The following is a 23641-nucleotide window of genomic DNA, read 5'->3' on the forward strand; positions in this document are numbered from 1 at the left end:
ATTGATGTGTAGGTCTTGTTTTTGACTTTGAAACATGAATTTTAAATGAAAGGGGAACCGTAGCACAGGGAGAGCTTGTTTTCCTTATTACTGAGATGATTTTTAACAGGGCTTCCTCTGCTCCTCCAACTGAAAACGGCACTGTGGAGACGTGTGCCTGCTTCCTCAGGCAGTGTGCAGAAACCCTTATTTCCTCCCTGCCAAAGAGATTTTCAGGTATGAAAGTCAGCTGGCCGGTTCTTCAGTGGAGATGAGGGACTAAAGTCCATTTTGCCTGCTGTAGTGGAAGTCAGGCTCCTCCATCTCAGTTTCTGTTATGTCTGAGATTTTAGAGTGTGTCCTTCCTATTTCTTCCAGTGCACAGGCTAAGGAATCGAGGTCGCCGTCGTGTTGGTGTCGGGCTTCCCAGAGGTCCAGAATGACTGCAGATGGGCTGCTTTGTGTAGCAAAATAGGAGAGATTCCTGAGAGGAGGGGAGGGGGAAAGGTAGAACAGATGGATTAGGAAAAGAAACCTTCAGCAAGATCTAATTAGATGTGGAGGGAATCTCAGCAAACAGTTGATGCGTGCGTGCAGTAGAAATCTCTGATAGTAAAGCTCTCAACAGTTTCAGAGCAAAGAAAGAACAGATCACTGTCTAGGATGAGGACTTAAAGCCAGATTGTCACTCCTGTCATTGATACCTTGATGTCAACGGAAGTACCCTGTGAAAAGGAAGCTGTTTTGCTTCATCTAAGCATTCCTCTGTACTGCTGGGAACATACTTACGGAGATTGGGACCATCAGAAAATATTTCTGATTCCACTGCCTTCCCCAATTTAATTTAGCCAAGTGGAAAATGCAAAATAAGCAGTAAATTGGTTTTTATTGCGCCTTTCAGTTTTAGTCATCATAATATTATGGCTCCTAACAGCAGGGCATAACTTGCTTTTTGAAATATGTTTTTTTCCTTAGAAAAATAGACCAAAAGCATCGTTCAGTTTGGAGCAGAACAGCAGGGATAGCACCCACCACAGGTTACTCTGCTTTCATGGTATGCAGCAGTGCCACAGTCTTGTCTGAGCCTTGTGCTTCCCAAACCCCCACTGCTGTGGGTTACACCTGAGCTTGGAAGCTAAGACCAGGTGGGATGGGTTTATTCACAGAGGAAGGCAGGTCCTGCTTTCAGATGCTAGTTGTATATAAAAGAATATATGAACTGCGGTTCATCCTTGAGAGTAAGGAAGGCAATTACTATTTGCACATCTTTAATACCAGCAAATAAGAAAAAAACCATAACAATTTTGCAGTAGCAGCTAATTATTCTTGTTGCACATGTAAATGTTCACCTTTCCAAATTGCTTTCCCTTACCTGCTGATGCTGTTCTTCTGTGCCAGCATCTGCCAGTCTTTGCCTTTGGCATTGGGCGTGTCGAACGTCGCACAGATTCTTTGTCTGATAGAGTATGGGATTTTGAAAGCTTTTGCACCCATCTGTGCAGGGAAGTTGCTGTCATCGTGTGCAAAGAAAGCAACGGTTTCTCTTTCATTCTGCACAGAAGGTAAAAGCAAAGTACTTAGTGCAGTGCCAGGATCTGTGCTGGCCTGGAGCTCTGCAGGTGACTCTCCAGCACAGAAGCAGTAACACCACAGGTCGTGCTTAGGAACCAGGAACTGAGATGAGAGTTTTGCACAGCCCCTTCAGAGCTCCTTTTTGTATAGATTGGGCCCCGTTCTTTTCCTATCATACCACTTTTGTGTAACAGAGTCCCATTTCCATGCATTACTCGTTCCAGTGCAATGCAGCATAAATATTAAATAACAACGATGTGATATAGTCTGTTCATATAACATTTATGACACATTTGAAAAGTCACCCATGCAGAGTAATAGCGGTGCTGCAGATATATCACATTGTCTGACTGTTCAAATTAAATCTGCAGAACAATAGTAGGTTTCATAGCCTGCACTCATGAGATAAGCTGCTGCTACCTGGTTAGTTTGGTGAATCTTAAAACAGTGAACGATCTGAGCACTCAGTGGTTGCTTATGTGTTTATTTTACAGTCAGATTATCCTCACTCTCCCCTTAATTTTTCAGAGCCACGAGAGAGCTCTGTGTATCAGCACATGTGGTTGAGGGCAGAATTGGGACACACAGTGGGGCCTGGTGCACAGGGAGGTCCCTCTGTTTTTAGCTGAATGATGTTTGAGGTTTTCTTTCTTAGTTCCACATCCTGCATAGTGCTATTAGCACACACAGGTCGATCTAATCCAGAAACGTCAGGGTACTTTTTAAACAATTAAACAATCAACAAAGATGCTCATTAACAAAAGGTAGCTGTAGTTCTCCTTGCTGCTGGGGGCATGGCCAGCTTGTACACCATTGCTGTGGATGCAGCCAAACAGCATCCAGGCAAAGCTATTCATTATTTTTAACTCTCAAGATACACAAGAAACTTTTCACAAGAAAAATACCACCATCACCTCACATATTCTAGAATGCTAAAATGATTTATCTCAGTATCTTTGATTTCTGTTGGAAAGGGAATGTGATGCTTTGTGCTTATTGCAGCGTTAAACAGGGCACGAGAGATGCGCATGAGGTCGAAGGGGCAAAAACAGGGCACAGTTTGTGTCATGCTACACAGCCTGACAAAACGAAATGAGAAGGAAAGAAAGCTTTACCTCTAGAATGGATGTCTGGATCTGTAGGATTTGCTCGTGCCCCTTGACTTGTCGCACACAGATCTTGCAGGACAGCTGCGTGGTTGCAGGAGTGTAGCGCTCCAGAGAGAAGGCACAGTGCAGTGGCTTCTGGTTACTGCACCACACACGGGAGAATGGGACCTCCTGGGAGAGGAACATCCACCAGAATGGTGAAGTGGGAGTGAGAAGCAGAGGAGGAGTGATGATGGCAGAACAGGGAAAAAAAAAAGTCCATGATTTTTGTCTGCGATTGCTTTTTTTTTCTTTTTCTTTTTTTTTTTTTTTTTACTAATAACCCTACAAACTTAAAGTAGACCAACACAATTCATTTAATAATATGAGGATGTTTAAATTACTGAAAGCTTGCACTTTGTTCTCCCATGATAATTAAGTTCCTAGCAGCCAGGAAGAATATAAATCATAGCTACAGATGCTGGATTCAAGATGCCTGGAAAACAGCTGCTGTTAACCCTGGGCAACAGGTAAGAAACTTCTCTGGTTCTCACCACGCTCACCTTCCTGCTCCCCCACACTGCAGTTCTTAAGGGTTTCCCATACTTACATGTCAGCATGGTGGGAAGGATGCCAGGCACTAAGCACCTGCTCCTGTAGGTTGGCCAGGACAGAAAAAAAACACACTAAGAATTTCTCTGGGCTGTGCTAAGTGCCACCTGCTATTAACTGCTTGAACACCGTGCTTTTACACAATGCTGATTTGTCTCTTCAAGCTTTGAAATGGATTTTGCTCATCTGAGAAATCATTAACATTAATGTTTCCTCATCGTAGTGTCAGCTCCTTTCAGTTGTTCTGGACAACCCAAACTCTCAAAACATGCTTCTCAAAAACCTCGACTGCTTGCTGTGATCTGAGTCTTCCTTAAAGCAAACACAGCCCTGCAGTGTTCTTCCATGGGTTAGGAATCCCTCCTCTGACTTTTTAGTTCTTGTTTTTATCTTGCAGCAATAAATTTAATAGCTACTTTGGACCGTGCCACTTGCATTAGATTCAGCAAAGTGAGGTCTTTGCAACGTGTAAAGTTTTAATGCAAAGACATTTGCACTGGCTATCATGGCTTGTTTTAACAGCACCCTGTAGTTTAATTTTGACTAGAAACTCTGGACCATTACTTGCCAGCAGAGAACAAAAATACCTGAGTTAAATATACCATAAACAAGATATTTATTCATAGGAGCTGTGCACAGCAGCAGGAAAAGTGCTGACCCAGAAATACGTGTACTGAGGCTCCTGAGTCGTCCTCCAAACTTTCCCAGCATCAGGGGCTCACAACCAGCAAAGGAAACAGCAGCTTTCCAGAAATAATTGGGTACTTATTAAGAAATTATCCTCCCCCCACTCTTAACCATGACTTTTCTCTACTCCAGCTTCCACACTTCTTTGGTTATCAGCAGTACGTATTGTAGCTGTCGGTCTTGCGTACTGTACAGTGTTATTTGGGTTCTTAAAGTCTGTCTCTCCTTATGTGGTTGTAACACCTCTCTGCAGCAGCCTTAAGAAACAAGAGAAAACACTGCACCTTGAGTAGTTTCTGCTCTGTGCACACCAAGGCAGTGAAAGCGTTCACCTTGAGCAGGCACGTAGTCTACGAGGGAGCTGTTTGGAGGAGGTGCTAGGAGAAAGGCTAGGGGATTTTTTCACCTGGTTTGTGAAGCAGTCACTACAGGAGGGCTAATTCAATTAAAATTGTCTGATGTATTTTTTTTTTCTTGCCTTTAAGTAATGCATGTTCTGCCTAATGGGGCTGTGGAAGGTTTTCTGTTTGCGTTCCCAAAGCAGTCAGACAAGAGAAGTACAGATAATGCCATGTTTAGTTCCAATCTACTGAACACTTATTAGAAAGTTGCTTTCAGACAACTGACTTCTTTCTAGGGGCATTCTGGTGTTGTGTTTCCTTGTGTCGTAGAGCCTTGCCCTCAAAGGGTTGGACAACAAATCAAAGGCAGTGAAGTATGCGGTTGTTTTTATATGGGTCGAGGCAGAACTTAATTTGTTGCACTGATAGAAACTTTTCTTGTCACTACACTGAAGATTTTATTTATTTTTTAGTTTGAAATATCAAAAGACATTGGTATTTCAAACTACTGGCTCACTCTACTCTCCAGCACATGGCTTATAGTTTCCAGTAACCAATACATTTAGAAATTCATCTTATGTTTTGATTTATACTTTCCTGTCTTCAACAGCCCCTCTAATTAATGTCTTACAGGAAAGATAATTTCCTCTTCATCAGTTCTAAGAATATGCGTGCTGTAATTTGAACTCATGACATTTAAATACTGACATATATCCTCCCATTTTCAGCCATATATTCATAATTATATTGAAATCGGAATGACAGAGATATCAAAAACATTTTCAGTAGCTGTAAATTATAACAAGCATATAGGCCTTCCATTGGAGGTAATTTAAATAAGGAAAAGCACAAGGAGATATCTATTAGGAGATAAATTTTAAGTATTCTACTGCATTTGAAAGGTTTTGTTCCGCTTTTGCCAAAACCACAACGTGATACATTTTTGTAGCATCGTTGAGATTAAAACCAGAGCATTCAAAAATAAAATGGGGAGTTGTCTTACTGCCTCTGAATTAAATTGCAAAGAAATAAAGTTAGCAAGTACCTGACAGGCAGTAAATGGTTTGATTCTCCAAAGGAAAGGAGGGATATCAAGGACAGATATCTGGAGACTGAAGGTATTCCCTTTGAAATGCAAAAGCTTTGGTTCATCCAGTAATTGTCCTCCTTGGAGTCTTTCATCCAAAACCACTTCCTGCAATGGCAGAGGAGAAAAGAATTTTCCACTATTAGAAACAGATACAAACTCAGATGAAAATTCATCGTTGTGAAAGGTACAGAGTCCATCTACAGCAGTGGAGCACTTCGGTCATGGGCCAAAAAATAAGAAGAGAGCAGTTTTGGTGAGCAAGAGCAAACATCAGACAAAATGCTTTGGATCTGCTTTTCCTTTGTTTGGGATTTTGAGGATTACAAGTAAGACCCTGAGAAACCCCAGTAGCATTTGTTGTTTTGCTGAACATCACAGTATTTTGAGAAACAAGATGATTTTTATACAATTCCAGAGATGTTAGAACATTATAAAATTGTACATTAAACATTAACTAAAAACACATAAAGACATAAAAAATTATACTTCTTAGAATTTCATTTTTATGAAATGCTCTAAAACTGCTGCACAGTACTAAATGAGTACAGCTAGGGATCGTTCATAACTGATGCTGAGTCACTGAACGGCGAATGTACGAGCCAGAATTACTTCTGTATGTTCAACAAATACCTGAAAAAGGAATTTGGGCCTCCTAAAAAAGACTTCTGGCCCACAAATCTCATGATTTAAAGGGCATAATCACAAGACCGCTGTAAATCTTTAACTACCCCTTTCAGTGGCTTCGCGTTAGCATGTGCTCCATTCAGATTTGTGTCTTTATTCTGTACAATAGGAAGAGGAAGCAAAAATTTGGTTACAACTGTCTCCATCTCAGCTCTGAAAAGAAAAACACTTTGTATTGTTATAATTTAATTATTGTAGAAAAAGATAACTGTGCATTACTCCTTTAAAAAATATAATAAAAAAAATCCCCAAGTGTAAATTATAATTAGTATGACTTTGCTATATGGCATTCCAAAGCAAAACAATAAAATCCAGGGGCTTTTGTAGCCATGATGAATCAAGGAGTTTTAACAATCTTTTTCTTCTTGCTCATATGGTAAAAAGGAGAGGAATCCCTCAAGTAACTAATTAAGGGTAATGAGCATGAGAAGTACGATACATCATACGATAATGACTTTGGTTTTTGGGTAGCACTTGGCTGCAGCTGCAAGGAAACTTTGTGCTCATGCAGCCAAGCACTGAGCCCACATTGCCATCTTCACTTCTCAGCTGCAGCTCTGTGCTGTGTTAACCACAGTGATGTGATTTCTGGTCACTCTAGAATACTGGCAGAGCAGGTTTACAACTGCCTGGCAGTGAATAAGTAGACAGCTTGGTAGTCCTAAAGCTCTTGCAGTGTAAATCAACAAGTGGCCCAACACTGCAGAGAAACAAAGGGGTCTGCACTAAGGCACGTGGCAGTGGCACAACAAATTCCAGTATTACTTAGAATATTTCTACCCATTTCCAGTTCTGAACAGTTGCTGTAGCTCTCGAAATAAAGGAACGTTAATATTCTGTGGAAAAAAATTAAAACATCCACGTGAAACAGCATACCTGAAATGCACAAGGTGTGTTATCCATGCAATACACTCTCAGATTGTAATCCAGAGAATTGCAAGAGAGGCAGCCAAAAACTGCTACTTTCAGCTGTCGGACGGCACACTCAGAGATGGGCTCTCCAATAAGTGCATAAGTTCCAAAGCTGTTTAAGAGAATGTGACAGGCATAAGGATCCAGCAGGCAGTAGCAGGAAGTAGTTTCCTCTTCCACAGACATCACTTCCTGCAAAATGAAATCCAAGTTAAAAAAAAGCCAACAAAAAAAATAGGCCTTGATGATAGAAGTCATGACATCACTTGTTTATTTGTATTCAATTGGAATGCAAAGTACCCCCAGGAGTCAACTTCATATTCTTAAAACTCACGTTGACCTCAGAGAATGAGGAAAAATAGACTGTCTGTGTAAGTGAATAGTCTCCATTTAGCCCTGAGCCAGCAAGATGATTTCTGGCAATACATTGTACAGAATTGAGCATGCACAGAATATAATAATAATGACAATGCCTCAGTCAAATTAGCTTCTTTTCTTCACGTGTTCTTGACTTTCAATCTAATTTTTTCCCAATGTCAAGGTAAGAAATTACCTTGAAGATTGAAGCCAATAAGCAAACCCTGAACAATAGTAGGTATTTGACATCCTTTCAGAACATCCATTACAGTTGTTTACCTTCATCAAAAAGCTACCTAACCCACTCTTTTGTATTTCATGCTTAGTTCTGCATTACGGCGTCATGAGATGAAGTATTTGAGCAAACTACAGACTGGTGTTACACTCCTCATTAATTCCAGGCTGCTTGTAACTGACACTGATGGAGCTGACAGTGCACTGAATGAATTTTACTGGAAAAATGAAGCTGGTTTTAAAATGGTTTAAATGAGAGCCACAGCAATTTGGTGATTTACAGGAGGAAAAGGATAGGGGTACAATTGTTTTAGCTACTGTTTGTTTTCTTTACGATGCAAGGAATCAAATAGCTCCACCAGGAGCAGTACAATAAAGTGTTGACCCTTTTCTCTATATTTTAGTCAGCACTTGGACAGAGTAGTTTAGGTACTTCTGAACAAAATGCAAAATCTCTATTTTTGAAAAGAGAAAAGATGCTTCCTTTAAAACGTCTGATCGTTCAGTCCCTTGCGCCATCTTCAACCAGCTTCTGCATGATTAAGAGTAATCATGTTTCCATTTAGTGAATATAACCTTCAAGTGGGAGCCGAAGCGTGAACGTACCTCCCATTTTCCTTGCTGTGTCCTCTTTTTCAAGTGGATATTCCAGTGCTCTGAATTTACTTCTGCACAGTGTGGTATAGTCAAGGCAAATGGAGTGCTGACAGACACGTCTGAAGGGCCACACGTCACTTCTGGTCCTAGGAGGACATCTGGGCCTTCTGGCTGCAGGCTGGGGAAAAATAACATCTTAGGATACTTTTTTAAAGAGTAAAAATGTACTCACACTAACTGCAATACAATTTTTGAAATGTATGAGTTATAAATCTAAGTGTGAGCTTTGTTCATCTGTTACAGAAAAGATAAGCAAGCTAACTACAGAACTAATTTTCGTGTAGATTTGGTAGTAGGAGGTGAAACAAAATAGGAGGTGAAACAAAACTATTGGGCCACATGTACTTAAATCATTGGCTGAGGTTTGGGGTTCTGGTCTTTAAAACACATTTTGGTCTGTTTAAACCAAATGAAACACTGGCACTACCCTACGCAAGTAAGCCTCACTTTGTGCACCAGTTGGTCGTATTGCCATCCAATTCTGCCTGCAAAGAACATCATTAGCAACATTTACACGACGGTGAAGATAAAACAAATTATCTTTCTTTTAAAAAGCACATTCTCGTGAATTTCTCCAGATTGAACGTGATCTGCTTGGTTTGAAAGCACAATGATTTTCTGCCAAATGAACAAGACAGGTAACTCACAGCAGCCATCAGGGAACAAGACTTCTGGGCCTAAATGGAGAAGTCAGCAACGTAGGCATCTGCTCATGATCTCCATCAGATTAGAATAGCAGTGACAGCTAAACCACTTCCCAAATAATCTAAACCAGAACAATATGATCCTTTTTCTCTCTGACATTTTTTGGTGACCTCAAATCCTTACAAGAGCCACAGAAATCTTTATTCTTGTATGCACCTACTTACCCAGTTAACTTCTGTATTAAATTTCACTGAATATGATATGATGCGTGCAAGGTTTCATTCAGAATCTACAGCACGAGACAGAATATTTTTAATGGTTATACATCTGCTAGTGAGGTATGGCACAGTGACTCTCTCCCTCAGTTCAGATGGGCGAAAGATGCATCAACATTGCCTCCACTAGAAGGAAAACATTCTCCCTGTGATAATTTTCAGTTTGGTTTGCTACCTCCGTTTCTGCCCACGACAAAAAGGAAAGCAGTAGGCAAAATTTGCTGCTTGTATTTAATTAACCTATTTTAACTCACTTCTGCAGAACCTTTGCAGATAAAACAGCTGTGGGTTTGTTTTTTTTTTTTTCTCTACTTCTTCCCTTCCTTTTACATATCTTAATATTCCACTGAGAACGATCAAAAACCTATAGCAGCAGATGGGGATGGAATAGGAAAGTTCTCACAAAGGAATTCAGATATCAGAAGGAAGAAAAATTAAAATAGATTTCAGATTAAGTTCCAAGCTTTAAAGTTCATAGGCAGCTCTGTATCTTCCAGTTTGCTCTCTTCAATTTCATTTCTTAAAATTTACCTCGGGAAAAAACAACAACAACAAAAAAAACCACAACCCAAACACCACCAAATCTGAAGCAACATCACATCTAAAAATGAAGACTGTGTTCTAATGAAGCATCTAGTTCTGAAGGCATCTGGAGAGCAGCTAGGTTTCTTTTGGATGACTGACATTCACCACATGAAGCACTACCACCATTCTTGGATTTGTTTTCTTGTTCCTTCTTGTCTTTGAAGCACATATGACAGAGCTGAAATCTGGAGAACCTCAGGGAACCGTTTTGCCTCTTTATATGGAGCAACGTTCCAAACATTGCCTTCCTGCCACCAGACACAGTGTAGAAAAAAATACATAAGGATCAAATTGTGGTTTGATTTTCACTGCTTATCAGCTGCTGCTGGCAAATCCAGCTGGGGAATGGGTTCTAGCAGTGATTTATAAAACAAAGTAATTCAAGAAGTGGTCACGAGTTATTTGCATGGTCCAGGCCACTGAACATCTGTCATAAATAACAACTCAGTGTCTGCATGCACAGGAGGGTCACTCAAACTCACGACCTAGGATAGAGAATTTCAACTGCTGCTTGCAAATGATGAGAGTCTGAGGACCTAAAAGTTCTCTAAGAAGTAATGACAGCGCCCATGATGCTAGCGGACTTGCATGACATTTCTCAAAATAAAAATGATGAAAAAATGATTTGATTCAGAATTCAAGTCATCATCTACCAAACTCCTTGAGGCATCCTTCCACAGCATGTGCAATCATTGCACGCCGTTTCACAGGAGTACCACACAAAGATCATTTACATGAACACATCATATGTCAAGGCAGAACAGCCATACCAGCACCACTGAAGACAGACATTCCACCCCTTTAAACAATCTTAAATGAGCCACTTCCACACATCCTGCATGCTATTAACGTGGGCTTTTTATGTACTTCTTACCTGGATTCTCTTGGGTTGATGGCAAGATAGATTTCCCATGAACTCTCTTCAGGAATTGCTCCATGTGGCACCAACAGACTGACTCCTACAACAGAGCAAAGGCAGAAGTTACGTTCTGGATTCAAAAGATGTTGAATGTGAAGTTGAGTTTAAAGGAAACCCTGAATAAAGATCACAAGAGTTCCAAAGACAACCTGTCAACCAGAAATGGGGGCATCCAGCCATTATAGAGAAGAAACTGTTCAGTTTATATAATATTTGGCACCATAGAAACATGGTGGTGTGCAAACATGCTGCAGCAATATGCTCTCAACGTCCTTAATTTGATGTTACACGTTCTCAGTTAATTTATTGCATGTGAAATCTAGAATTCTGTCTCACAAAACAAACTCTGCTTCTTAAAGAATGCAAATTGAGCATTCCTGTTGCAATGCTTCAGTGCATAGCTCAGCCTTGAAGTGCTCTACTATGGAAATCTGTCAAACTGTTCATTGCAAAGAAAGAGAAAAGCAGAAAGCCAGGAGCACGGTAATGAAAGCCACACTAGAGTTTTCCCTGAGAGTGGAAGCTATTTCTCCTGAGACACCTTAATTGTTATATGCTGCAGACTTTAATAACATAATGAAGTCTGACAGTGTTAATGCAGTCAGGTGCTGATGTGTGGAGATTCTGCTTTGAATTTGTCCCCATTATCTGAGATCCTGACCCAATAGCAATCTCCTTTCTGGGGAGTGCTTCATTTGGATCAGGATCTAAGTAAGCTGCAGCTTTGATTAATATAGCTTTCTTGCTGAAGGCATCAAGAGAGGCAGTAATTTGTAGCAGTTTAAATAGGCACAATACCTCGTTACTACTAATCCCAAGCTTTGTTCTGATCATGGTCACCTCCTGTGTGGGAAAGATGCTCTACTTCCCAGAATTTGCATTACAGAAGCTCCTGCTTTTTTATTTGTTTATTCGTAGAATAAATGGATAAAACACCACATCAAGCCAAATGAGTTTGATGTGAAATTATGTGCTATTAATAAAGAAGGATCTACTCACCTGTATTTGGAACCACTAAACGACCTCCCAGGTGTCCAAAGATGGCAGTTGTCTTCAGCTCACTTCTTGTTGAAATAGAAGTCAGGTTCTGAATATATGCAGCCTTGTTTCTAGCCTGTATTGTTCCAAAACCTCTAGCATTCCCATGAGGAAAAGTTCCTGAATGTGCCTTCCCATGGTATTCAGCCCTCTCTGTCACCCCTAGGGAAACCATGAACGAACTCTGAACTTTGACTTTGATGTCTGACAGTGGGTTAAACAGCGAAGACTCTGTCATTAGCTCCTTGTCCATGGGATCCTGCAGGCAGATGGGTCCACTGTACGTCCTGCTCACTGTCAAGTCAGGCTGCATGGATGAATTCAAAAGCAGGGAGTTACCTGGTGAAATGAAGTGGATCAGGCAGTTAGTTACTGTATTGTAGAACGTGTAGCGAAGCTGAATAACGCACCTAGATAACACACAGCTGAAGAAATGATATTGTGGATAGGGAGCACTCCATCTGTTTTACATAGGTCTTCATAAAGCACAGAAAAGTGGGAATTTGAAATCCAGGATTGCATTCCATGCACTACTTTGAGCTACAATCCTGAAATGAATAAATCTCTTTGATTACAACTATGTCCTTAGGTTACGAGTGCTGCATTCACACTGAGAAGTGAAAAATAATATGTGTTTAAATAGTCTGAGATCCACGACTCCGATTCATGTACCATGATTGGTGGTGTAGAGTTTTCTTTATTAAACAGCATTGCAGCTGTTTATATACTGTATGGTATTCCATGCACACCTGCCTCTGTGCCCCATTAGCCCAGACCAACTTCCAGCCTGTACTGTGCTACTAAGCATGCTGCAGCTAATTCCTTCCTCCTTAGCAATGTCTGGAGCTTAAATCACTCTGTGCTCGAGAGCTGCCTGCAAATAAAAAGTCAGGCCCGTATTTCACTGTCACTTTCAGTGAACCATTAGATGCATTTGTAAATCCTAAGCAGTACTCAGCTGCACTTTGATTTCCCCATCTATAAATTGGAGCTAGACAGGTGAGACTTAAGAGATCTAGCTGATGTGCATCTAATGCTAACTTGGTTTGATGCACTCAGCACATACTGCAGCCATGGGAAAAATAATTGTATTTGGAGAGTAAAAGCTCTCCTCACTCTGTTCTATGTGATATAAAAGAAAAGTACCAAAGTAAGCACTGGAAATTTACATAACTGAGCTTTAATTCCTTGGATCAGACATCTCTTTCTGACCTCACCGTCATTTCCTTTTTGATTTGCTCTTCTTTCCTGGCAGCCTCAGACCTTAAAATCACAGAGAGTGATGTTGAAAACGAGATGAAACCGTGCAGAACAGATCCAACAGGTACTTGATCACTGTGTTTTATACTTCAGGCAATTCCAACATCCATAGATCCATGACTGAGCTGCTGTTTTGTTTTGGATTTGGTTTTGTGTGCATGCTTTTGTTTTTAATTAGGACCCGTTGGGTAAAACTTCTTAGTGAGCTTACACAAAAGGAAGCACCATTCCCCAGGGAAGGTGGTCGAATGGAGGTGGGACAAGACTAATGCAGGAGAAACAGCTCTCCATCTACTCCATGCAGGAGCATTCTAGCTCAGAAAACTTAATAAAAAATTAAAAAAATTGATTACATTTACAGTCTGAATTCTTTTCTTTCTTCCTATGAGTCACAAACGTCAGCGTAGAAATACAACAGTATTTCTGAAGCATTTAGAGCATGGTCAAGAAAGACTGTATGCCCAAGTTGCTGTGTCAAATCAGTAGCAGAGAGTGTAAAAGACATCACAGTTCAACCCCCAGATCCCAGTCCGTGTACCAGAACTGCCCTTCCCTGGCTCTGGATGTGTCTGCTTAGCATTATGTTGGAATGCCCTCCTGCAGCCAGTCATCACATATGAGCTTAGTATCTCTTTGTAGTAGGGGCTCTGGAGAGAAGAAAATGAAATCACAACACTAACCTTGTCTGACTGTTTTAAAATTAAATGTCTGGAAGCCTCCTGTCAGTGCAGATGAATCAATCACATCCACGCCGTACTCACTCTGACTCCGTCTGTAAAGGGTAACACCGACCACCAGCACAGCTACAGCAATGACTGCTGCTCCCAGGCCAGAGTACAGGGCAATGTCACTGGCAGTCTCTATATCTGAAGGAGAAAAAGTGGGTACAGAGTCAGCAGCACTCATGAAAATGCCTGGAGTGTTCCCAGCTAACCAAGAGCAGCAGGGATTGTATGCAGCCACAGACACATGGCCGGGGGTGTAAAGCTGGAGGCATAAATGTGGAGCAGATCACAGCAGGATAGAACACTGAGAAGCAAGCATTTGTAAGCATGAACAGATTTCCTGGTGCCTCATTCCATGTAGTAAGCTTACACTGATTTAGGAGTTGCATCATGGTATTTGGGGTTGTTTTGAAGTGGGATAGTTGGACTTGTAGCAGTCAGAAGCAGAGTGCTTACCACTAAATACCTTCTCTCCTTAGCACACACAGCTAGCTTGGGCTGTGCACTGAGGTATGCCGTCTTCTCCCACTCTTGCCCAGTGGAGATCATTAAAGTATGGTAATACAGCCCTCAGAGGGGAGAACGTGGAAGAACTGAAGCTGGGGAGAGTTGTTTTATGTACTGCAGGATTCTCATCTACAAATGGCTTCCAGGGACATGTAAGTTTTTTGTTTTCAGTTCTAGAACTAATCCAGGATGTCATAAATCCTCTGAAAAAAAAAATCTCAGTGAAGATTTTCCGTTCCTCCCCTCTTTATTTTTTGTGTGAGCTTTTAGTTTAAGGAGGAACAATCCACCCTTCTCAAAGCTTGGAGAATGGCTGATGATATCCTGCATATCTTCTTAGGATCCTGCAAGCACTCCTGGTCCTTAGAAATGAGCAGGAACCCAAAGCCTTTCCTCTGACCACAGCCACACGTTAAGTTTACAACCAACTTTTTCTAAGACTTGAAACTTTTTACAGCAGAGGATTTTCTTTCTTTGAAAGAACGAATCCAAATAAAACCTGCAGCATTATGTAATTGAATTATCCAGTCCCTCTGTTCTGGATCTTCTGGGATTTAGGACCACGTACCATGAAATTAAACTACTTGGCAAGTGTACGTAGTGGGTCCTTAGATAGCTCCCTTAATGCCAAACTCCTGTTTAGAGGAAGAGATAATGTCATACATTCACCCTGTGCATCACCTGCTATCTCACTCCACACTGCTTCCTGCTATCAAGTGAGGAGCGTGTTGGTACAAAACATGCATTTATTTGTAACAGCTGAGAGTGACCAAAACCAACCAGGAAAAACAGACTTGTCAGTATCAGTGAATATACAGGAATGTGGTAGGAAGTCAAATCCAGCCTGTAATATGCAAACAGTTATAGAAACTACTTAATATTTGGGAGGAGACTTCTGTTGCACATGCTTTTTTTTCCTCTAGGAAGGTCAGAGAAATTCATTTTAGCTGAATTTTTGGCATGCACGTGAAACCACAAACCACCAAAACGAAGAAAGTTACAACCAATGGGCAGCATCCAAAAAGCCAGTGTTTGTGGCTCACCAGTTTCTTATGGAAACTAGATGGCTGACAACAAAGCAAGCAGCTGAACTTCCTGGGAAGGCACAGCTGCCAAACACGATCATTAAGATCAACTGTACTCTAACATAAGTAAAAACGCCATATGAATTGCAGCAGCAAGGAAACTGAGCAGGAAAACACTGCTCTAAGTAGGCTGAAGCACACCAGAGATTTGCTATTTTCCAATAACCTCGTGCTGAAAAACGTTCCAATTTTTAACACATTTGCAATCTGCTGGAAAGGAAAACAACAACAAAAACATCACCAAGCTTTAGTTTCTGTGCAAATATCAGCTTCCGGAGAAATCCATCCACTGTGGCCTCTCATGAGAAGTAATCACAACTGAGAAACCCTGGAAGTAAACATCTCTTTCCCAAATTCACAACTGCAACGTGCTTCTACCAAATAAATTACTGAGGACAAAAAAGATTTTTTTTTTCCCCTGCAGCATTTTGCAATTGGTAATTCCAGAAAGTAAGCTTGTAGCTGCCAATGTAAGTGTATCAGACTAACAAAAGGAATTGTCTCTGTTCTTTTATTTCAGATGGAAAACGTAAACACAAGAAGACAAGGTCACAAAGGAAGACCCCGGAAATAACTCAAACCAAGAGTGCTTAAATCTCAATCCAATGCTTTTATCACAAACTGTTTTTACCTCTATTCTATTCTTCAGTGTCGTATACATAAGAGTACAGAAATTATTTACGTTTCTATTCTTCTGATTTTCTATTGCTATTTTGCTGTTACAGGGAATTAGTTGTGAAACCCTGCCACCAACTTCATTTTTGTGCATTTTGGAGATTAGTGCAACGAGCAAGTCAAGAGAAGGAGTGGTATGTGTCTCCAGCAAACAAATGGGAACGGTCAACCAACGTTGGCTTAAAGACATGCATCCTCCCAGTCCCAAGGAGATGGTGACTGCTGCAAAGGACTCCAACTGTTACGTATTTCAGTTACAGGGCACATGTTTGTGGTAATTGTAGCCTATATTTCACTCCACCTTCTGACACTGTTACACAACATTTATTGAAAGCACATTTGATGGTAATGAAGTTTCTATTAACTATGATTAAGTTTCCTACAGCACCTGAAGATAATTTAAGATGTGCGGGAGCAGAAAATGAAACATTTGGTTTAGTACATTAGGAAATGTAATTGATTAAATTATCTCATTTACAGTAAGTGCTTTCCAGGAGTTATGCAAGGCATGTATTTCCCCCAGTCTCCCATTAGAGTTTGCTAGGAGATGGGAAAGATCCTTTTGGCTTCCCATCCTCCCTTATTTTCCACCTCTCTTACTTCTGATGCCCCTTAGCAACTTGAAACCCAGTGCTTCATACAGCTAGTCTTTGAGAACAAGGACCAAAAGTCAGAGCATAATGTAAAGGGCTAGTTAGTAGAACACGTTGTTTCTCAATTATCTTCATAATTGACTTTGATTTTGCATCAACGATGATTCATGTAGTCTTAAATGAAGTTCCTGTTTCACTGAATAGCAGCAAGCTGTACTACATGTTTCTAACCCCACAGCTCAAGAAACCTTTTAATTCTCCAAGAAACCTTACGTGCTAAAAAAATCAATGCCATTAAGGTCTTTCTTTTTTAATAAATCAGAAATTAAAGCAATTTAACTAATGCTCTTTCAAGGTTCTCTAATTAAGTGGGAAGTGCACAGATAAACAAAAATGAGTCAGTTGCACTCAGTCATGACACAGACCTGTTGGCGTGACCCATCAGGAGGCATGGGATGCACCTTCCATGAAATCCTAGACAATCAGATCCCCTGTGCCAAACCTATATGATTTATACACATCATAGAAGAATTTCTCTTTAAACAGGGTATGAACAATTATATTGCACAGGACAGAAGGATCCTTGTTCCAGGTCCTTCAAAGAAATTAAGAGAACAATGTATTTATTAATCTGTAATTCTATGAATCTGAACCATAAGTCAAAATTCAAAGAAATTTTGTTGAAAATTAAGCAGTGAGTCATCCTCAAAATCTCGTGTAAGGTTTAGAAAGGAAAAGCAATATCAGCTTTAAAAGGATAGGTCACGTGGAGGTTGCAGTTTTGATGGCAAAGGGGGCCTTCTCTTTTGATGAAATATTTCAGTTAATCAATGCAAACCAAAGACACACTCTTATTTTAAACTAAAATTGCACTGAAATCAACAGAAGACTGAGAAACAGTGCAGGATGGGAGCTCCTGAAAAGCAGCATACAAATGATATGTAGTAAAGCACATAAACACCCTTTACCAGCAGATAAATCGAGTGAGCTGACCAAGGCAGGGCAAGTAGTGGAGGCAGACAGGAACCGAGAAAGCCCAACTCCTTTATTACCTTTCTTATTTTCCCTTAATCACAAGTCCTCAAGAGATTGATGTGAAGATATGCAAGGCTCAGCAAGACACAAAATTACTGAAGAGCAGTCACTCCTTTTATTTTTAGTCTAAAACCTATGATCACCAAGCCACTAAAAAGATGCTTTCAGTAGATATGAAAGCCTTTCATATAACCTTCAGCTGTATTCAGTTTCTAAACAAATAAAACAGAGTGGCAGAGAAGATGAGAAAAATCATATTTACAAGAGGAAAGAAAATAACTTACTTTGGGATTTTATTTCATGAAGAGGTTTTTTATCTAGAGAGAGAAAGGCAGAGAGAGAGAGAGAGAGAGAGAAAGTTGCACTTAATAAATTTACATGGAGCATATCTATTTCCTATACTGCGTCTGTCTAGCTCTATAAATGAAACATTTTCTATGTGTTTGCTGACAATATGAATATTTTATGCTGTCCATATTTTTTCCCTGCATCTTCTATTTCTAAACTCTTTCAGGATGTCCTTTTGCAGTCATTTCTCACTTGGTTAATTCGGGTATTTGTTAGTTTCTTTTGGATGCTCTTATTTATAACATGATAATAAATAGAAGTTTGTAGTTCATTTCTTGTAGCCTCCAGATAGACTGCATCACCTACGTAAGCCCACATTATTTCTTTTTTTTTGGGGGGGGCACGGGGAAAATAAACCAAGAGGAAGTTACAAAAACCAAACAATCTTAAAGGAAATAGACCAAAGTAAACAATAACTCCAGAAAACCCTCTAATTTATTAAGCAAAGAAAAATCTTTCATCTCTAGAAGATGGAGAGAAATCCACCATGGAAAAGCATACTGCTGAGAATACGGGTAGGGAATAAACAACGAAATAACGTACATGCAAAAATCAAGCAAGTTATTGGGAGTGTCTGGAGTCAAAGGGACCTTTGTTTTCATACCTAGTCAGTCTCTGGTTTTATCCCAACTTGGCAGGCCTGGCAACCACTCCGACAGATCTAAACAAAAATAATTGCCTGTCTTCTGCATAGAAGTTTCCCTCTTCCGTTGTTACACATCCCAGTACAAACCCACTGAAAGGAAAGCACTTGCCAGTGCTCCCCCCTTAAGGACTGTGCTATCCGGATCCATTCACAGTCAATCAAAAAACAAAGCATGAATCGGGAAAAAGTGACCTTCCTGGGACTGAAAGGTTTCCTTCTTTCTGTTACTCTCAACCTCTCTGGTCAGGGACTGAGGAAGGGATAACCTGAGCGTAGCCCCCAATTTATTGCTGTTTTATTCACTGTCTCCAAATCAGAACATTCATGCTGGGGATAAGAACCGTTCCTGCTTGTCCAGAATCGGACCACCTATCTCCAGCATCTTATGTTCTTCCCCTTACTTTCATTAGAGCTCCTCCTCGTTAACCAGAGGAATGTTTCATTTCTATTTTTGCCTCATGAAAGGAACAAAGTTAACAAGTTGTGCCTGATAAATAACCTCCAAGAGATTAGTTATCTGAAGCACTGCACTGCATTTCCTTTGCAATTCCCAGTGGGATGAAAAGCCGAGAAGGAAAGGAACATATCAGAAGATGAACAGGGGAAAAGAATTCAAAAAAGAGGGTAATTGCATCAATTCCTATTAGCTGAGAAAGCAATTACGCTCCTAAAAATAATTTGACATCAGTATGTGTATACAGCACGACCCATAAAGGAGGAATGGTATCATGCACTAAGATGAAAGAAATGAGACATTTAATACTTCAATCTAATTGAATGCACGTGGAAATTTCAGAGCCAGCACGCACTCCCTACTACTGCCCAGCACAGCAAAAGGAAGAGCAATAGCTTCTGTGTCACTGGGTTTGGCTTCCTCCTCTACTGCTCAAGTCCCAGTGAAAGTCTGTAGTGCATAAAGGATAATACTGGGAAGGCTCCCTACACCAAATTAGTGTGGATTAGTGCCAGGCCTGTGAGCAGAACTCCATGCACCCTGTCCTTTTTCCTCTACCTGCAGTAACACAGAGATTTGACCAGAACGTGAGACCTTTCTTCATGGACAAAGCTTCAGCGAGCTTTGTCCTACAATACTTCCTGAAAACTAATTAGAAGAGCAAAAAGAAAGAGAGCTGCCTGGCATAGCACTGACCAGCTGCACTTCTGTAACATCAGAGAGCGACTGGAGCTGATATGAAAGTGATAACTCACCACTGCACAGAGACTGACAGAGGGGCATCCCAAAACCTGCCTGGATGAGCTCAGATGCAGAGAGGCTGAGCTGGAGAAGCTGCCAGGAAAAGCCTGTGCTTCTGTTACCACAGCAGTGCCCAGGGGCCCAGTCTGCACCTGAAACAAACTCTGCTACAAGGACTTGGGGAGTTTCAGTGACTGCTGCCATGGAACGAAGCCTGCTCCATCAGGTAAAACATAAATCATCCATCTCAGTGCTTAACAAGCATAGCTTTACCCCTGGCCATATGCTCCTTTCACATTACCAAAATGAGCATAATACGGTTTTTGTTCCTTTGCCCCCAAAGCATAAGTGCAGCACAGCACAGGAACACAGAGCTGATGTGCAACCACACAACGTGCCATGATATTACCCCAAAGTAGACAGGTCTTCACCACTTCACAGTGTCAGGAAGTCCTTCATTGGAAACATGACCTAAATGGGTCCTCCTTTTATTAAAAAGATGCTTTCTAGACACTTAAGAAGGGTAAACCCTGTCCCAGGAAAGCGGCTGTGAAGTAGGTTTGCCTTTGTTTATTAGTGGCAAAAAACCTGGAAATAAACTTTGACCCAAAACAGCTCTTGCACGAAGCGCATTCACGTTGGTGCTCTGCCAGTTTACTTGCAGGAAAAAGTAGGAAGCTCAGCAGTACTTTCTATGAAATATGCTGTAGCAGATGGTCATAATCACACATTGCAGAAAACCTTTACTTGGATTTTCAGTCATCTCATAATGAATAGGTAAAGTACATGCAACAAAAGCAGCAAAACCACCCACGGGAGCTCTGCTGACACAGACCCACCACAGTACCTGGATTGCATTATTCGTGTTAGGCCACACAATGCAAACTGTTACCCACCTTGAATGCAAAGCCCTTCGGTGCAGTTCTCTGACTCTTGGCTCAGGCCCTCGCAGTATTTCCCTCCGTTTCGTGGAGCTGGTGCAATACATTCCCGAACCCTCAAGTGCTCACACTCCGGGCTGCACACGGACCATTCACTCCACACCTCCCAGTTTCCATCCACTAAACGGGGAGGGAAAAAAGCAAACATTGTCATTGCTCACCTAACTGGTGTAGTTCCAATTGCCTACAAATAAAACCTGTTTTACTTGGTGTGACCTGAGGGAAGGTGTAAAACACACAAGGCTACGTTCATTTCTCAAGAGTTGTACTGCATCAAATGTTAAAATTCAGCATCAGAACGTACTGCCCTGAACGTGCAATGTAGAAGCTTTCAGAATAGCACCAGTGTGCAGCACTCTGCAAATGCAGTCAGTTAAAACTGCAGGAGGAAACATTTCTGGTGCCTATTAGCTTCTAATGCTTCAGTGCCAATTCCACCTTAAAACAGGCTGCTGCGAAGAGGCCACATTAACCTACCACAGAAATGATGCTGACATTGACAAAAAAAGGACAGCTGGCCTTGCAGATCTCTGGTTCACCCCTGCACAAGATGACAGATCAGCGTGTTGCTTTGCTGACTGATATGTGTGACCCTGTCCCAAATGAGAGGGGACTCCAGAGTCTCCGTTCTTTCTCATGCATGAGACTGAACAAAAATCAGATTAATAAATATAGAAAATATGATTATATATATTTTTAAATCCCAGTTCAGAACATGTTGTATCATAAACTCATAAAAACTAGAAGAGAGATTTGCTAAAAGTCAAGGAGGCTGTGCCATAACCCCAGGCAAACAAGATCTTCAAACTTGAACGCATACAGTCCTACTAATTTCTGTAGCTATATAGCACAGATTCCAAAATTTGGTGAGGGCAGCTTTGTTCCCTTGCAACAGATGCATGTGTTTTGTTGGTTTTTTTTTTTGTTTTGTTTTTTAACCTCAGTAGGCTTGTAAAAGCACAACTGTCTACCAACCAGGCATTTCAGAAGGAAAAAGGTCTGTCTGAAGCGTGACATTTAAAGTGATTCATTAACGGGCTGCGCGTGTCTCACCAGGGCAAAGAGAAGTGCAGGTGATCTTCTGCACTGACATTCCTTCACAGAAAGCCCCTCCGTTGAGTGGAGCAGGGTTGGTGCAGGTCCGGGATCGCTTCTGCCAGCCCCGACCACACCGCGCGTTGCAGTTGGACCACTCCGTCCACGACGACCAGCCTCCGTTAACTGCAACACAGAAACGTGCTTGAGGTTGTGAAAGGTGCTCTAAGAGACATTCGACAGCAAATCTGCTCAGATTGCTTCGTTCAAAAGCAGAATGGTCTGAAACAAGGACTCTTAGTACTGACAGAACTCACGGGAACCTTCCATCCCAAACAGGAAACTCATCACTCCAACCACTGTAAAATCAGGCGTGACCTCAGCCCTGAGCAGAACTAAAACGTTAACATGAATGATGGGATCCATTTGATTTAGAACCAGTTGGGTACTAAAAATACGACTCCAGGAAGTAAAAGTACAAACTTCTGAGCTTTTCCATAATTATCGTTATATAATTAACACATTTTCACCAACCATAAACCACGACTGTCGCAGACATGCTCCTCCTCTTGGCAACAATGTTGGCAGCCATGCAGGTGTAGTTCCCGGAGTCGGACAGGCGTGCCTGGCGGATGATCAGGTTGTGGTCTGCTCTGGTGTCAATGTTCTCATCCAGGTTGGAATCTATGGGCTCCTCATTCTTCAGCCATTCCACCTGGAAAGGGAGGGAGAACACGTAAGGCGATGCAATGAAAAGGTGGAAGCAAAGAGTCCGAAGTTATATTTCAATGGCTTCATTAATAAATGATGATTCAACCTTTATTATGAGCAGTGGGATAAGAATAAGGTAGGATGAGATTCCCAACAAGATGGGTGTTCGCAAGCTCAAGCAAGAAACCAGTCCTTATCTAAGGAGACTGGAGATAACAAGATGCACCAGTTGAAATACTGAAATAACAAATAAAGGAACAGCATAAAGAAAATGGCAAACAACTGGTTTAGATTTGTAAAGAAAAAAAGTTTTTCAATCTAAAAAAAAAGAAGGAAAGATGAGGAAGAGGAGGATGGGAAGAAAAAAAAAAAGAACAGTTAATCGCAGTTATTTCGTAGTTTCTAAACCAAATATTTAAGGCAAGGTAAGCTGAAAAATGAAAAAAAGAAGCAGAAAACTGAACAAACATGACTCATTTTCATAGCTATTCTAGACCTGAAGGAGGTATGGCCATACCCTGAAGTGGAACACCCTTCTCATCTCAGTTCAGATGAATAACCTCATTTATGAACTTGCAGAAGGACCTGTAACTTCGTAGTAATGAGCTTATGGATTTGCTAGCTACACGCATTCATTAGCGCACTGCTCCGTGCAGATGGCCTGCAGTTTGGAGACTTTCCAGTTTATAAACTAATCAGCAAAATCTGACCAAAGCCAATTACGATTCACTCCAGACAGCAGATTTGGGAAGTGGACCTGTCCACTGCTTCCCACATCTCTGCGACACACGGCCAGCTGGGGGCTTCCCTTGGAAAGAGCTGAGGTCTGTGGCACCGTTGCCTTACACGGTGATGTTGGGGGTCAATAAAGGGATTACTTTACACATCTGCCAGAAGAGGCGCGAGCTGAGTACGACGCGTGTTACACATTTTAAGCAGAAAGCAAATTTTTGCTCAATGTACTCTTTTTCTCAACGTGAAATTAGCCAAAAATCATTACATCAAGACTTCAGGTAAACATGTAAGACATCCGTCTCCAGCTCTGCATCCTTAATAAAGCTTTTCCAGGAGAGAGTGCATCGTGATCCACTCATTAAAGCACGTAACACTGCAATGTTTGGTGGATGAAAAATGTTTACATTAATGCAAAGCATTTAAAAGAATGATGTTCGCTGTGAAGGGAGAACATTAAGCAGACAGAAGAGAAACG

The 23641-nt window shown here is 41.1% G+C and overlaps 1 protein-coding gene across 1 annotated transcript in view; it reads right to left on the reverse strand.

Moving 5' to 3' along the window:
* Positions 1–258: 258 nt before the first annotated feature.
* The window catches only part of UNC5D (unc-5 netrin receptor D), an 80158-nt gene continuing 56775 nt past the window's right edge, over positions 259–23641 (reverse strand). The window contains exons 5-17 of the mRNA XM_065747152.1: positions 22255–22435; positions 21739–21906; positions 20641–20805; positions 17840–17872; positions 13616–13801; positions 11637–12014; positions 10593–10677; positions 8163–8331; positions 6930–7157; positions 5325–5474; positions 2667–2831; positions 1352–1530; positions 259–463 (exon numbers count right to left, since the gene is read on the reverse strand). Of these exons, the coding sequence (XP_065603224.1) occupies positions 259–463; positions 1352–1530; positions 2667–2831; positions 5325–5474; positions 6930–7157; positions 8163–8331; positions 10593–10677; positions 11637–12014; positions 13616–13801; positions 17840–17872; positions 20641–20805; positions 21739–21906; positions 22255–22435 (2292 nt within the window). The remainder of the gene's footprint in view (positions 464–1351; positions 1531–2666; positions 2832–5324; positions 5475–6929; positions 7158–8162; positions 8332–10592; positions 10678–11636; positions 12015–13615; positions 13802–17839; positions 17873–20640; positions 20806–21738; positions 21907–22254; positions 22436–23641) is intronic.

This window comes from Cyrtonyx montezumae, unplaced genomic scaffold (genome assembly GCF_038088225.1).
Source record: "Cyrtonyx montezumae isolate F1298 unplaced genomic scaffold, pur_monq_1.0 scaffold_42, whole genome shotgun sequence".
NCBI classification, from domain to species: Eukaryota; Metazoa; Chordata; class Aves; order Galliformes; family Odontophoridae; genus Cyrtonyx; species Cyrtonyx montezumae.